Source organism: Plodia interpunctella, chromosome 24 (genome assembly GCF_027563975.2).
Source record: "Plodia interpunctella isolate USDA-ARS_2022_Savannah chromosome 24, ilPloInte3.2, whole genome shotgun sequence".
Lineage (NCBI taxonomy): Eukaryota > Metazoa > Arthropoda > Insecta > Lepidoptera > Pyralidae > Plodia > Plodia interpunctella.
In genome coordinates this window covers 695534-712246 of record NC_071317.1, presented here as the reverse complement: position 1 = coordinate 712246, position 16713 = coordinate 695534, and the positions used below count along the sequence as shown (strand labels likewise).

The 16713-nt window shown below is 35.9% G+C and overlaps 2 protein-coding genes across 2 annotated transcripts; one reads left to right on the top strand and one right to left on the bottom strand.

The window, feature by feature from the left end:
• On the bottom strand, window positions 1-8279 carry l(3)07882 (lethal (3) 07882). Its single transcript, XM_053763422.1, has 10 exons — window positions 7972-8279; window positions 7408-7601; window positions 7004-7095; window positions 6292-6617; window positions 5677-5819; window positions 4809-4924; window positions 3847-4421; window positions 2087-3081; window positions 836-991; window positions 1-141 (listed from the first exon to the last, which is right to left on the bottom strand). Exons 1-10 carry the CDS (start codon window positions 8164-8166, stop codon window positions 48-50), a joined length of 2886 nt encoding a protein of 961 aa, XP_053619397.1. The 5' UTR covers window positions 8167-8279; the 3' UTR covers window positions 1-47.
• Window positions 8280-8767: 488 nt separating this feature from the next.
• Window positions 8768-16306, top strand: Non2 (Novel nucleolar protein 2). The gene is made up of 6 exons (XM_053763654.1): window positions 8768-8921; window positions 10212-10384; window positions 11065-11190; window positions 12295-12396; window positions 13723-13880; window positions 14597-16306. Exons 1-6 carry the CDS (start codon window positions 8879-8881, stop codon window positions 14700-14702), a joined length of 708 nt encoding a protein of 235 aa, XP_053619629.1. The 5' UTR covers window positions 8768-8878; the 3' UTR covers window positions 14703-16306.
• The last annotated feature ends 407 nt before the right edge of the window (window positions 16307-16713 follow it).

The window sequence follows — 16713 nt, the reverse complement described above, 5'->3', positions numbered from 1 at the left end:
TAAAACTGTATAATGATTCTTGTATTTACATGACGAATAAATTACATTTACTTATTAATTTTCTTCAATTTATTCAGTTCTCCCTGTTGTATGGACGCGTCTTTGTAGATCTGTTTTACCTTTTCTTTCCTCACGTTGTCACTGAAAAAAAAATAAAGATAAATGTTTATGTAATGGTTAAGACGGGAATTTTTCACATAATTTTCTGTTGTCCTATTGTTCTTAGGCATAATAAATTTTGGCATAATAGGAAAATTTGATAAATGATTTGTGGCATAATTTTTAGGTTAGGTTAGTTACGCGTAAAAACCTTTATGCTTAAGAACGTCGTGCTTAAAATGTAATATAGCATTACATTATGGCTTATTTTTAATGGTTATACATAGAGACCCGATTAACACGTCTGTGGTCAAAAAATCACAAGTTCAAATCCTACTCGTATCACGTGAGTTTGTATACCAATCCGTCTCATGTACTTTTCATAGACCACTTGCTTCCGACTCCGCATACTTGTAAGTTATAAAATTCACTTGTGTGAATACTGCCACTAGATGGCGGTCTTCGTAAAAATCATGCCGGTTGACTTCTAAAATTTTCTGCCTTCCTGACCTCTGTTTCAATAGCCTTCATGTATCTGATCTCGTTGAAAGAAAAACCTTAGAGCCTATAACCGGAACCATAATCTAAAAATTCTTAATTCTGAATATTCTACCTGAACTTGAGCTATTGCATGTGGCCTTGTCCCTTGTGACCTTTCTTAGAGCTGCCTTCAAAACATGTACTGAATCTGAAGACTAAAGTATCATGAGGGCCCATAACCTAAAAATTACCTTACCTTTGAATCTTTTGCCTGATCTTGACAGAAGCTATATAAGCCTTGTCCCGTCTGATCTCCCGTAGGGCTCCCTTCATGGCCTTCTTGTACTTAGTCTCAAGCCGGGCTCGATCGGCCGCTTCGCGCGACATTTTCGATGATTTGCTACCGGTGAAGCTGTAGTCGATGAACATTTAAAAAAAAATTCGTATTAAGTCTCTCTCGCTCTCGATCTTCGTGTACATGATTCATTCGAGGCTGTGACGCCGCGAAGTTCGTAGTCAGTTTAAAAAAAAAACTTGAAAAAATTGAACATATTGCTGTGATTTTACATTTGTCTGATGTCAACCCTCCCTGGGAATGCTGTTGGATATCAGCTGCCAAGGCTCATAGGCCAAGGTCCATAAGTCGCCTACCGTAAGACATCCACGGGAGGATATGGAGTCGTTCTATTTTAAAGTAGAACCACATGGCACAAAAAAATACATTTTTAATGAAAAGTTAATTTATCACATAAGTTTGAAAGGTGTTTTTGTACTTTGAAAGAAAGAAAAAACCATTTATTTGGTACCACACAATTAGCACAACAATCTTACACTTATATATGAAAAGTGGAATATGTACTAAATTGGTTTCCGCTCAGCATATATGTCACGGTTTTTTAATATATGTATAAGACCTATATTTGTTAATTGACGTCCTTGGAGAAAAGGCTGCAGTGAAGTTTGTTGCGCCGCTTCTTCTTCACTTGCGCTTTGGAAGCCGGCAGTAGACTTAGTTTAAGTAATTTTTGACGTTAATAAGTGATGTATATCATCCTAAATTGAATAAAGAATTTTGAATTTGAAATTTGAATTTGAATACGACGCGGGTCTTCCGCGGACACCACTTTGTGTAAATGACGTCATGATGTAGTGGGTTAAGAACCCCGCCCTGTAGACCGAAAGGTCCCAGGTTCGAAACCTGCTCGTGCCACATGTGTTTGTATACGATCTGACTCATGTATTTCTCATCTACCACCATTTGCTTCCGTTGAAGGAAAACATTGTTAGTAAACCAGCACTCTCAACTTGTGTGTGAAATTAAGAAGGCAATGGCAAACCATTCCATTAATAGTGCCAAGAGAGTCGTTGCGTGTGCTTCATTCCACGTAACAACCATTACCCTCAGTTCATGAGGAATACGACTGAAGAAGAAAATAAATTACGTCAACCTCAAACTCTTTTTCCTCAAAGCAAAAAGCGAATATGATAAATATTAAAAGAAACTTACACTTCTTGTATATCAGGTTCATATAACCTCAAAGCCTTGGGTTTCTTCTTCTCCGTTGTCAACTGCGTAAAGGTCTTCATTTCTAGCGTCTCTTTCATGTGCTGCAACACTTTCCCTACAGTGTCCCTCACTTTCATCGGGTACATATCAACGTCAATCCTACCTAATAACTGAATATGAGGCTCAAACATACACGCCTGAGCTTCCATATCGTGGAAAAAGTTAAATACCTCACGCAATAGCAACACTGAAACCAATAACGTTCGAATTTTGAAATCGTTATCGATCTCTTTTACAACTAGATCTCGGGCAGCCATCTTGTTTTGGACGACCATTTTGGAACAATCGTCTTCTATATACAAAATTTTTGCGTCTTTGTGTAACCTGAACGGTGGTACGACTTGTATCTGATTTAAAATTGATGTGTTTGCTGATAAATATAGAATACCTCTTAGAAAATTTATCACCGATGGTACTAATCGTTTCGATAGTAATGTGTACTCCAATATTAAAGAAGTGACGAATAATCCCCTGGAAATCGAATAGGAATCGAAAAATCTGCATTTAGTCAGAATCTCTGACAGGAAAATTAAACATGGCGTCGTAACTGGGTGTTGAAAATCTGAAGTAGGGTACAAAAGTTGTACCAATTTGAAGAATATTAAAGTGTCCAAATCGGGTACCCTCCTGGGATGTTTTTGGAAAATATCATGTTTCTCTTTGATCAACTGGACTAGGAATTTTTTGGTTGAAACTTTATTAGTTTTTGCCAAGTCGAAAAAGTGTGGGATCAGTTTGTCGAAGATCAAAAACGATTTGATAACTTCAGATTCCTCAGTTATATTTGTGAAGATATCGTTCAGGTATTGCAGCATATGAGCGAAAAGTCTACTTAGATTTTCTTTATTGTTTTCTGATAGACTCGGGTCATAGCTTTTTATAAGTTTTTGAAGAGCAGCCGACTGTTGTATTGGCGTTTTGCCTGTTAATAATTCCTGTAAACAAATGCATATATTTATTTTTTAACAAATGCAAAATATGTTTTGAATTTGGTTGTATCCCGATATGTTCGAGTATGTGATGTTTTTCATAAAATTTCACACAGCGGTGGTTGTCCAGAATTTAAAGGTCATACACCGCTCCTAACCAGCAAGATAACGGTCATTGAAAAGTAAGCTTTAACGCGTCCTCTGAAGACATACTTTACACAACACTAGAGCTAACAGCGAGCAGTCCACTAATTCGTTGTCAATGTAAAGTATATCTAAAGAGAACGCTTTAAAGCAGATTTTTCAATGCACGTCTGGGTGGGAGCATTACGGTAGAAGAATACTATGACCTCTTCGCCTGAGAACAAAAGGATCAATGATCGAATCCTAACTCCTGCCACATGAGTTCTTAAACCAATCTAACTCGTGTATAGTGGTTAAAAGATTTATATTATTCTACAGACCACTTGCTTCGGTTGCAAGAAAACATCGTGAGGAAACCAACACACTGGTTGACAGTTTAGCTCATTAGTGTGTGTGTGTGTATGCAACTACTTGCCACTAGATGGCGGTAGTCGTAATGTCATGTCTGATGCCTTTACTTCGCTGGCTCAGCGACCTAAAGAAAATCTTGACCTAGATCTAGACTAGAATTTTCCAGTATCATCCCTTTAGGAAACCTGAATAAAGACTGACACCAAATCTAGCAATAACACACTCGATAGAATCCAAGAAAGACTAAAATAATAATGATTAAAAAATATATCTTACCTTCAAATTGTCACCTTCAGAAAGCCTCAATTTGAAGAACGATCCAATCTTCTCTACGTCTTCAACATTTTCCATATTGTCATCACTATCCTCGGACTCCCTGAGATCTTTAAAATCATCTACTTCATTATCTTCTCCGTCATTATCTAAATCTTCATCTTCACCATCAGATTCGTCATTTCCAGAATCATTACCATCAGTTTCATCATCATTTTCAGAATCTTCATTGTCTCTAATCATTTCTTTAGATGCACTTTTTGTATTTTTATCTTCTTCCATTATAGTCTCAGCGGTTTTCCTTTCATTTACAGCGTTATCTTTTACGTCATTTTGTTTCTTCGCTTTATTTAATTTAACAACATTCTGTTTGGTTTCAACAATGTCTGTAGTATCTGTGTCGTGTTCTAATTCACTTTCTTGCTCACTAGAATCTTCACTGCTATCTTTTTCATTATTTTCTTTGTTACTATTTTTCTCTTCTTTTTTCTCATCATCATCATTATTGTCTTCTTCATCACTGTCTTCTGAAGAAGTATCAGATATACCATCATCATATTTTGGCTTAGCATTTGGAACTGAAATAGAATAATATATGTAAATTTTCGAAATAGTATAAAACATGTTTCTCTTATCCTCACAAAACTCGGAGCTGTCAGGCTACGTAGCCCGAGGCCAGCGTTAAAAATTAACTTTACATATTTTGAAGATTCGGATGTGATTTTACGACCGGTCACCTGCCTGATGTTAACCTTCCTTGGGAATGCTATAGTTGCCATCGGTTGTTTCTTAATCGCCTCGTACGACATCCACGAGAGGATATGGAGAAGTGAGCGGGGCCACGAAGTTTAGCCGTGAAAGACAGACAGACTTTTACATTTGGTATGGATATTATGGATGTATGACGGTTTTATTACTAATAGATATTCAAATTTAAAGTTAAAGAAACAACACAAAATTTGTACCTGAATAATCTTTAAGAATTTTCTCAGGGACAAGCGGTTTTCCGTCCTTGTCATACGCCAACATGAATTCTTTTTCGTCCTCCAAATCGAAATTGTCGTCCAAATCATCAGCTGATCTGTTCATGAAGAAATTTGTTTATATATAATATCTTTCGTACGAAAAAAAGGTAAGTACTTAAATTCCAACACAAGAAAAATACATTTTAATTGAATGCAACCGTGGTATAGGCACAGTATATGAGATTCATACAGATTGATTGATATTGATACATTTGATTTTATTTTGATTGATTTGAAAAGAGATAAATACGTAATTTCCAACACAAAAATACATGTATGAATTTTAATTGACTGCAATTAAGGTATAGGCACAGTTTATGAGATTCATACCGATATTCGACAGACTTGCTAAAGGCGAGACAGCCACCAGCGTTGCTAATGCAGTCAGGGTTGGCACAAAATGTGAAACATTTTATTTGTATTATAATAGTTTGAATTTTTTTTCAACAGCCCTTGATTTAGCTCCCAGCTCATCATGTACGCCATCAGTGTAAATAACTATATTTATTCGAATAATTTATTTATAGAACCAAGTACGAAAGACAAAAATATTTGCAAAATATTTGTGTTAAAAAAAGTGACATTTATGTTTAACCGACTATGAATATACAAAAATTAACAAAAGAAAAGCATGCTATCCTAACCTAACCTAACCAAGAACTAATAGTAAGAGCTGGAGAAGTGAGAGACTAAGCTACTTTTTGCTCAGCCATGGGCAACAGCTAAATACAACAAAGAAACATTACATTTAAACACATAAAAAAAAATAATCTAAATTTAATTTTTAAACTAAATTAAATTCCTTCACCTATGTTTGTTTGTGGGGTTCCGAACTTGAGATTGCACTTCGTGGTCCCCGAACATCCTCTGTTGTCTCTCCCTCTCCCACTGATCCAGCTTCTCCTTCTCCTCCTTGGCTTGTTTCTCGTCTGTCTTCAGACCGTCTGAAGGCTGGAAGTGAACAGTCAATTTTACTATACATATTGAAATCAACACATTATTTTCCATGTCATGTCGTCAAGGATGATATGCGTGCCAATGGTCTGACAACTAGGGATGCCGACGACCGCACGAAATGGAGACGAAAAAGTAGGAAAGCGGTACTTGGGTTGGAACAAAGTCACAACATTCATAAATTAGACCTTCGTTCATACTTTCTCTACTACTTCGGCGCTTTGGAAGACCACTACTGAGAAGAAATGTCGAAATAAACTCATTTAAATAGTATTAATGTTATTGTTATTTATGTATATTTTTTCTAGTAGTATAACAAAGTAAATTAAATAGACACATAACATGCTATATGCTAACAAAAAATATAGATATGAAACACTAGAGAATTACGAGAACTCTTAAGTCAAAATGATATACTGAAAAGAATTCGAAAAATGTGTAGACAAGGCAAAAACTAAAACAATTTTACCGTTCCTCTTTTCTCAAATTTCAGTTCCCGCATCATCTTATCATAATCCATATTCTTCTTCTCCGCTTGGCTTAACAACTTATCAATAATGGACTCCTCCTGCATCCTAGCCTTTTTGAACACCACAGGTTGTAAATCCTTCCACTCAGAATCCAACTTCTCCGTCAAATCGAGAGTTTGTTCCTTCTCTTTCTGTTTCTCTGCCTTTCTCTTTTTAGATTCAGCTATGAGTTGTTCGATTAAGTCTTTGTGGGACTTCGCGCCGTCTTTGGAGTCAGTTTTTGATAATATACCGCCACCAAAATGTCCTTCTGAGACAAAGTCATCTACAAAAAAGAAATTTAAATTATTATCAAATTTAAATTACAATTTACTATTACTTCCTTAAGTTCGTAAAACCATCATTTAAATAGTTATATATATACTTCATTTCATATTGTACCAAACCATGAATGATTAAGTTTGAGTTATGTGTTATGGGATACTAACTCAAAGATACTATATTTAACGGATAGCCTTAGTGGAACACTGTTATTGTTATAAAGTTTTAACAAATAAATAAATATTTTATACTTCACATATTATTATATGTTTTAAAGATAAAATGGATTTTCATTCTAGTAAGAAAGAGTTTAGCAACTGTTCAACTTTAGACAATTTTGTCAGTGTCTCAATCTGCCTCCTAGCTGCAAAGTACAGTCGAAGAACTCACCATCAAGCCCACCAAATTTCTTGCCTTCTTCATCATCTTCATCATCAGACCTGGGATCGTCAAATTTCTCAATCTGTTCCAAAGTTTGTCCTCTGGAAAAAATATAAGCCACCACTCATAATCAAATCCATACTAACATTATAAAAAGATTTGTTTGTAATGAAAAAACTCAAAGACTACTGGGCTGATTTTGATGAAGTTTAGCACAGAGATAGACAAAAACTTCTGGAGTAACATAGGCTACTTTTTTATTATGACTTCACCCGAGAGAAGCCGGGTTGGGCCGCTAGATGTTTATATTTTCAACTTAAGTAAGTTAGGGAGGTAAGGAGAAAGATTACCAAAGAAGTCGTTTTGTGTATTACATTCCAGATAATGATGGAAAACAATGGTGCAAAACAAACCTGTGAGTCAAAATCTCATCATCAGCCAAGTTGTAAACATTCTTCCTGCTGTGCTGCTTGGCTCTCTCGGCTGCAAACCTCGCTACCATCCTCTCCTCAGCCGAGAGCTGGGTGTCCCGCTCCCCGATACGACGGTCAATGAATGTGTTTGTCTTGTTCATCAGTTTCATTTCTGTGCCTAGGGTTTCTTTTCGCTAAAAAAGTTATTTTACTGATATAATATTTTTGTGGCAGAGACAAAAACACTCAAAGACGATGCAAACTATATATAGGCTATGGGATTTGTCAAAAAAGTGCTCACATCGAGATGTATGGATCAAATTAAAAGGGAACACAAATTGAATAGAGCATTTATAATTTATTTCTATGTGAATACCACATGGAAATGCCTGGGAGCTTATGCGCCAAATTAACTTCATTAATTTTATAAGTGGTATGGATAAAATAGCGCGGAATGTCGAGAGGAAGCCAGGTCTTATCAATAACGCAATTATAAAGCCGAATGTATCGCTAAATAAATATAACAGTAACAGATTAAATCTGTTAAATTAAAGTGAAATGTACCTTCTTTATAGCTTTGGCACGAGAAACACCAGGTAATCCTCTATCATGCTTAGATTTCTTGCCCAAAACTTTAATTTTTTCCTTGTTAATGTGTACTTCGAATGGGTTCAACTTCTTTTTGTTGTTATCATGCTTTTTTTTATTATGAACTTTATCCGCAAGACCTGCGTTTCTTTTATTCTTAGTTTTTGCCATAATGTTTTATAGAATTTTAATTAATTTTAGTTAAAAATTTTAGTGCTTCACAGTCACAACTCGTTCGTTTCGTCGCAATTTTTAGGTTATTTTGACGTTTGTTTACTTGACTTGTACACGCGCAGAAGCTGTCAACTGTCAAAATATAAATTGTAAAATTACATGAATAATACCTACAGCAAAGACGTATAACATTGCAAATTCGCCGCTATTCCTTTTCCATAGAGGTCCATACCACATAGTCTTGTCTTTATGTTAACTGTTTTGTACCATTATGCTTTTATAATAAATATTTATTATTTATATGAAAACATGAATAGTTTTTTCAAATAAATCAAAAAAATATCAAATACTATTCATATCCTACATATGTGAATCCATTCACATGTGCAAGCTTTTTTATAAATTCGGCGGATGGCATGTTATTTTTGAACGCAGTGTTATTATCGTCATAACTAGGCTATTCAATTTTAGTCCTTATGTTATAGTGATATAGACCATAATCACGCAATGAAAATTGACATGAAATATGCAATTATTTTGCATACCACAGTCTTGAATCTCATTGGTGCATTTAGTACGGCCGAACTTTTCCGAAGACGTGATCGGTCAATTCCGTGATGACGCCGTGTGCAGCCAGTGCGTAGGTATATTATTGTGTGGCTGTCTTTCTTGTAGTGCTAAGCAAGAAAATCTACTTTGATTCAATAAAATGGCAAAACCCACTAAAGAAGAACTTGAAGAGGAGATTGCAAGTTAGTATGATATTTAAAGAGAATAGAAAACTACTTTTTATCCGGTAAAAATGTGATAAATCGGCATTTAAAACTTAAAATGTTCAGGCCTACATCTGCCCGGGGGCCGCGCATAATGGCTTCGTACTAGCAAGTCCTTTAGAAGTTGGATTTTTCATATCTTTTTTTTGAAATATCTCTGATAGTATGAAGTTTATAACGAAATGTTTCAGGTGAAAGTTGTTCGGGAATATTTTGCGGATCGACTGGTATACATGGCTTCATTTTTGGTTTCCTATTATCGTCTGCTTACTGATGGTTTATTTTTATGCAACGCGTAAGCACCTCCACGTATGAATCGTGGAAATGGCGGACCATATTAATGACTTTCCTTAGCAAAAGAACGCGCAAAACCTTTCAGAACAGGTTTCACTTGAAACATTTTGCTTAAAATCGATTACTTTCTATGCAAATGGAAATTATTTGTGAAATTTTATGTTTTGTCAATTTTCTCTTGGCGGCCATCGCTACGTTCCGATACGCGCATCGATCGCTTTCAAAGTTTCTTTTGTTCTTTCCTCACTACGTTATGTATGAGTTCTTCGCTTATAATGTTGGCTTTTGAACCTTTTTATCACATCTTTACTTGGAACGAATCTTGTTGTCGTTTCTGTGTGTTTTCAAGAACTTTACAATGCAATACTGTTACTTATGTTCTATAGGTATGAAGCATTCCTATAATGGTTTTAATAACATTGCAATGCAAACTTGTGACTTTACTGCTATGAAACTTGTGGATACTTTTTTTATTTTTTAATGTATACTACTTATTTTGTACATAGTGATTTGGCGGGATGAATTCTTTAGAATTCAAATAAACAAATATTCCTAAATACCAATAATCCGAAATGTTACTTACAATTGGTAAGTTTAAAATCTTTAGATTTAAATTAATAGCAAGGAAACCCAAAAACAGGTATGGACGGTATTGAAATTTAAAGAAACAAAATGATAGAACGATCTTTTCAATTTGTATTTTTATTATTTTTGAACTGCAAAATGCTGGTTATTGTTATAAAGGAAGGCCAGAGCACGCCAGGCAATGCTGGGGAGTGCGACATAAAATTGCCTGACAAAGATTCTATAAATAAATGGGTCTAACTTTATAATTAGACCCATTTATTTATAGAATCTTTGTCAGGCAACCCTTGACTACTGGGGAAGTATAATATAATCTGTGCCCATGGTTTATCTAATTTGTAATTCAAAACTCATTAATTTGTGATTTAAAACTCATAATCCTGTCTGCAGAAATCCTGAAGAGTGCGGACCTAGCAAAGACCTCAACCAAGAAGGTGATTCAGAAGCTCGAAGAGGTGTTTGAATGTGAACTGACAGACAAAAAGAAGATGATAGATCAGATGGTAATCGAGTATGTGAACGCTCACGGCTCTGATGATGAGGAGAATGAGGAGGAAGATGAGGTTTGTCATTATCTATAACATTTCATTATTGTTTAAATTAGTTTCTATTGGCTTTTCTTATCAACTGTAATCGTTCTGAAATGCTAGTAGTTTGTAGCTGTGTAGACAAATATTTCTATTGCACCCAAAGAAATGGCACAATAAATAGGAAATAGTTATTTTATAACTTACCTTTGATTTGAGTTACCTACATTGACCTACCTACCATTTGTTGCCATTGTTTGGCAAAATATGTGATACTATTTAATTTTAACATCTTTCTGTGCCATATTTTGTGCGAATAAATAATTCTTGATTCTTGATTCTTGAGAGATTATTTCCCATATTGTATGTATGTACTTAAAACGTCAATTAAAAATCAAGTCCAGATGTTCACCTGGACAAATTGAGTCCAATTTGACCAAGAAGACAAACTTCAACTAAATTTTTAAATAATTAATAATTTTTTTTTCTAACTTTGGGGCTAGCTCAATCTGTGTGATTTGTCCGTATATATTTATTTATTTATTTATATTAGTTTTAATATCGTAAAATTCTTTTGGAAAGTTTTAATTTAGGAGCTAAAAGAGTTAAGCCGCACGCTGTAATTACAACATATCTCCTAATACCTGTCTTAGCTAATAAAGAACAAGAATGTTGGCAATGTTTCAATGGGATAAAATAGGAGAACTGCTCCACAGGAGGATGATGAGGAAGACGAGAAGCCCAAGAGGTCTCCGGCGAAGCGCGCGGCGCCGGTCACCAAGCGGAGCGCTAAGCGCAAGGACTCTTCTGAAGACGATGACGGCAGCGAGAGCGACTATGAGGTGAGCACTTGATAACTATGTCTGGATATTAATATATCCCTTAATCGCCTTTAACAACACGAGAGGAGGTTGGCGCTTTTGAGAAATTACTATATTAATAACGTGTAGCCTGTGATTTGATTCTGAAGGATATGTAGCGGTAGTGTTCTGTGGGGGAACTATACAAAATATACTCGTAACTATCACAGGAGATCAAATCCTACTAATATTATAATAAATGGTAAAGTTTGTGTGTATGTATGTATGTTTGTTACTCTTTCACACAAAATCTAGTGAACTTACTACTTTAGTATAGCACATCAATCTAAACATATTCATTGCAAACTCGCCGCTATCACCGCGTCATAGAGGTTCATGTAGGGTAACTTGATATGCCATTAACTGTACAATATTATTTTTGCTGCCAAATAAAGAGGCGGTGTAATTACAGGGTACTTGGAAAGACTCCGTCTACCTGCCGCTAGATGGCGGGGTAGGTAGTCGTAAAAGTCATGACATATGCCTGTAGGCGAATTGAACAAAATCTGACACCAGTGTTAGCAATAACACACTCGATAAGCAAGATCGCCTTTTTTCTCTCTCAGCGTGTTCCCGGTTGCTTCCCAGCGGTTGAGCGTCAGAGCCCAGTGTCCGCTTTCTTAATTATTGTTTGCAAAAACCTAGTTACAATTAGTTAAGATTTGTGATGATTAGTGACCCCTAATTTGATAATATTTTATTGTTAAGAAGCTTTAATCCACACATCCTTTGGATTGTAATATTGACACAACTTATTATTGGATTGTAATTGACAACCTCGGTGGCGCAGTGGTAAGGTTCTTGCCACTGAACCGAGAGGTCCCGGGTTCGATCCCCGGTCGGGTCATGATGGAAAATGATCTTTTTCTGATTGGCCCGGGTCTTGGATGTTTATCTATATATGTATTTATTATAAAATATAGTATCGTTGAGTTAGTATCCCATAATACAAGTCTCGAACTTACTTTGGGGCTAGCTCAATCTGTGTGATTTGTCCCAATATATTTATTTATTTATTTATTTATTATTTGTAATGTGTTTCGTGTGTTACAATAATAATAAATTTAAAAAAAAATGTATTTTCAGGAGAAACCCAAAAAGAAGAAGGGCAAGAAGAAGGACTCAGATGGCGATTTCGACAGCGACTGGGCTAAGAAAGAAAAAAAGAAGGCGCCCAAAGCGAAAAAGGTGAAATACCAACTTTAAAAACTACTAGCTTTTGCCCGCGATTTCGCCCGCGTGAATTTCCGCAGGTACCCCAAATCCTTCTCTATACTTCAAACTACATGTATACAAAATTTCAAGAAAATTGGTTGAGTAGATTGAGCGTGAAGAGGTAACAAACAAACAAATAACCAAACTTTACTTTCACATTTATAATATTGGTTAGGAGTCAGGATTTTATTTTTAGGGTACCTTACTTCAAATGAATAAACTTGAACCCTTTCAGTTTCAAGACTTTTTTCAGGCACACCGTCAAAAATACTATATGCATATTATGTCGGGAAAAGAAGAAGCGGTGGTGGTGTAATGGTTAAGACGCCCGCCTGTGGATCGAAAGGTCCCAGGTTCCAATCCTACTCGTGCCACATGAGCTTGTATACCAATCTGACTCATGTATGGCAGTTTTCATCGACCACCACTTGCTTCCGGTGAAGGAAAAACATCGTGAGAAAACCTGCACACTTGTTGATTATATTAACTTGTGTGTGAAATGGAGAAGGCAATGGCAAACCATTCCATTAATAATGCCAAGAGAGTTGTTAAGTGTGTCTCATTCCATGTAATGACCACGACCCTCAATCATGAGGAATACGACTATAAAGAAAAGATATTATGTCAAATACTGACTGATTTTTAAAATCGATTGTCTGGTAAAGTGCTGTAAACGACTAACTTAGATTGTTATAGTGAGTACAATACTCCATAGGAATTAGAAAAACGGACTGGAATGGACAATACGACAAAAAAAAACCTAGCGTTTTTTAGTTTGTATGTTTGAGGCGGGTAATCTCCGAAACTACCGGACCGATTTCAAAAATTCTTTCACCATTAGAAATGTAGATTATTCAATATTGCTATAGGCTATATTTTATCTCAAAATTCCCACGGGAGCGAAGCCCCGGGCAACATCTAGTATAATATAACTTGATGGACTGACTCAATCCAAAGCGCAGATGAAAAACTGTTGAAAAATGGAAATCTACATTTTTACATAATTGTAAGCCTTAGGAGAGAATCTATATTGAAATTTGACGGCCTCGGTGGCGCAGTGGTAAGGTTCTTGCCACTGAACCGAGAGATCCCGGGTTCGATCCCCGGTCGGGTCATGATGGAAAATGATCTTTTTCTGATCGGCCCGGGTCTTGGATGTTTATCTATATATGTATTTGTTATAAAATATAGTATCGTTGAGTTAGTATCCCATAACACAAGTCTCTAACTTACTTTGGGGCTAGCTCAATCTGTCTGATTTGTCCTAATATATTTATTTATATTTAATTATTCTCTCAGGCCGGCGGTCGCGGCAAAGGCGGCGGCTACACTCGCGCCTACAAGCTGTCCCCCGCCCTATCAGAGCTGATGGGCGCCGAGGAGATGCCCAGACACGAAGTGGTCAAGCGTGTGTGGGCCATCATCAAGGAGAAGCAGCTGTATGATCCTAACAACAGGTAATATTAAAACTATGTACAGTCAACAGCACATCAAGTTACCCAACATGAACCTGTATGGTGCGGTAATATCGGCGAGTTTGCAATAAATTTGGATAAGTTGATGTGCTGTTGACTGTACTATCCTTGCTGTGTTTGTCATACAAACTTTCATTTGAAGGTAGAAATTTGAAAAAAAAAAAAAAAAGTATATTTTGGACTCGGGTCCTTAACTATATTCTAACTAAATTTTATCAAGATCGGTTTAGCTGTGAAAGTGTGACAGACAGACTGACAAACTTTTACATTTAATATTAGATAACGGATTATCAGTGATATGTCTATGTATCATTGCTTATAGCATAGACCAAGAAAAGTATAGACAAAGTTCAATATGTCGACCAAAGAATTTTGTAGCATATATCTTCAACCGATTCAGATGAACTTTTGTATATATTTTAGATAACATTTGTATCATAAGCATGACGTGATGGTGCACCCAGGAACGGGTCCCGACACCGGACCTCCTCAACGGTTTACTGCACGCACGGACTTGTGTCAAAAATGCCATTTTTGTAAAAATACTTATTTTTGTATTGTTCAAATTGAAAATTCTTCGTAATTCTATTCTATTCTTCTTCCGACTTCCAAAGCGCAGTTGAAGAAGAATCTGCGCAAACATCACCGCAGCCTTTTCTCCATAGACATCAAATTGACAAATGTGTTCTCTTTACCAGGCAATTTGCGATCTGCGACGACGCGCTATACAAAGTGATCGGCACAAAACGCTTCAGGACATTTGGCATGATGAAGTACCTAAAGACACACTTCCTTGACGAATAAATAAATAAATAGCTAAGCGTGATCCAAGGAAGAGGTTACAATAACAATCATACAGTTTGTTGTGTGCAAATTTTAAGGGAGTTGACGCGAGAGAATTCGCCGGTAGGACGCTGGTGTTGTGAAAGGTCAGTTTTTAAACATTGAATATTTTTACTGGCATAAATCGTCTAAATAACAGTGAAAACTGCATTAAAATCCGTTGCGTGGTTTAAAAGAAACAGGCTTAGATACAGACAGACGGGGAGGGCGATTTTGTTTTATATAGTGATGTATAACAATTTATATTGCTGTAAAGTTCTTACAGATTTTTCGACCTTACTGAGTAACTCCACGAATTTTTATAGATTTTAATTCATTATGCTTCATGTCCTCGCCTTAGTGTGATTGTGTTACTGTAACGTCTTTTTATGGATTGTAATTTTAAGGTAAATGAACGTATTTGAAAACTGTTGCGTTCTAAACGTATGCAATTAACTTTAAAAACCTTGCTCAGCCACTTGAAACTTTGACGCTATATAATAAAGTTAATTTTTGCGTGAAGAATCAGTGGTCCCAGAATGAAATTTAAACTGAAATCAGGTCCAAATTTTGTGTTTAGCATTTATAAAAGTACGTCAGACAATTTTCACAATGTTCTTTTTTTATTTATTAAGTATAGTGTTACTGTTAAGAATAGTACAGTACAGATTATTGTGTACAAAATCTATTGTTATATGATTCGGTGATAAAATTGATACACTTCAATAACTTAAGGATTTTTTAAGACTGATTTCGAAGTTCCTTTTCCTAGTCAGTAAGACTGATGAGAAAAAAAAATCCTAGTCAAGTTAAAAATACATGTACAGTGAGCAGAAAAACATTCTCAGCCATTGCAATATTCCATCGCTGTTAAAGTCAGCGGTTTATGGCAGCGTGACATTAAGTTGACTGAAGGTTTTATTTTTCTTGTTAGGTTTCTTCCGCAGACACTGTTCTAGTTAGCACTTGATACTAGAAAAAATCTGTCGGCTAAAAGTTCGCTGAACGTGGCGAATTCAACGTACATTGCTGGTTTTTCCTTGCGGTAACAAAAAACTCACATATAAACTAGGCAATGTAGGTTAATTCGCGTCTGCATTCGTTTTAGTTCGACCATAGTCTTTGTAAATTGATTTTTAATGTAATTTCATCACTCAATTGTCTTCGTCTGTGTACGGTTTTACTAATTAAATGTACAGGGTTTTGTGTTATTACGGTTGTATTAATTATGTTATGTCCGAACCTGAAAACTCCGTTTGCGCGATTTAGGAATTTCTTGTAAATGCCTACACTGCCATCTATCGGTAGTCTTACGAACTTATGTTACAGTTTTAGCAAAGGCGGCGCCACATTAACAATCATAATGTAATTAAATTGAAAGTAATGATGGAGCGTTAGTGTTTATTTGTTGTGCAGCTCTTATTTTTCAATTTAAATATTGTTTAGCATAGTGGATGTCGAGTATAATTTTGGATGAAGATATTGAAGTGTATCAAGTTGTATGTTTGCATTGAACATATGTGTATCTAGCGAGCTAGAAGTCCCTAAGGACTTGTATGACATGATAATAAAAATATACAAATCTATTATAGTTTTTTATTTTGCTCTTGATCCAGTAATAGCTTGCCAAACTCTATCCAACGTAAAAGAAACTTATTACATATTTGTAAATGCGAAAGTCTGTCTGTTCCAATTTCATGGGCTACGCCAAAATTAGCCTTAATCCAAATAGGCTAATTTAAAAAAATAGGGGGTTGATTTTTTTTTCTAAACTCAACCCCCAAAATATTAATGACCCCCTTATGACTAACAATGAATACTATAAGGACACCCCATTTGGGAGTTGATTTTTGGGGATGAAAGTTTGTGTGAACATGTCTGGTGCGATTTCGTAGGGAAATCGGAAGCGCTGCATCGACGCAACAGAGGACGATGGGGCCTGGCCCGGGCAACCGACTGAACAATGAAGACCTTATTGATACTTAACCTGCTT

Excerpts from the sequence above, each read along its gene's own strand:
- Non2 (XM_053763654.1), top strand. The coding sequence starts at position 8,879 with ATGGCAAAACCCACTAAAGAAGAACTTGAAGAGGAGATTGCAA. Across the intron at positions 8,922-10,211 it reads ACTTGAAGAGGAGATTGCAA|AAATCCTGAAGAGTGCGGAC; the intron begins GTTAGTATGATA and ends TCCTGTCTGCAG. Across the intron at positions 12,397-13,722 it reads AGGCGCCCAAAGCGAAAAAG|GCCGGCGGTCGCGGCAAAGG; the intron begins GTGAAATACCAA and ends TTATTCTCTCAG.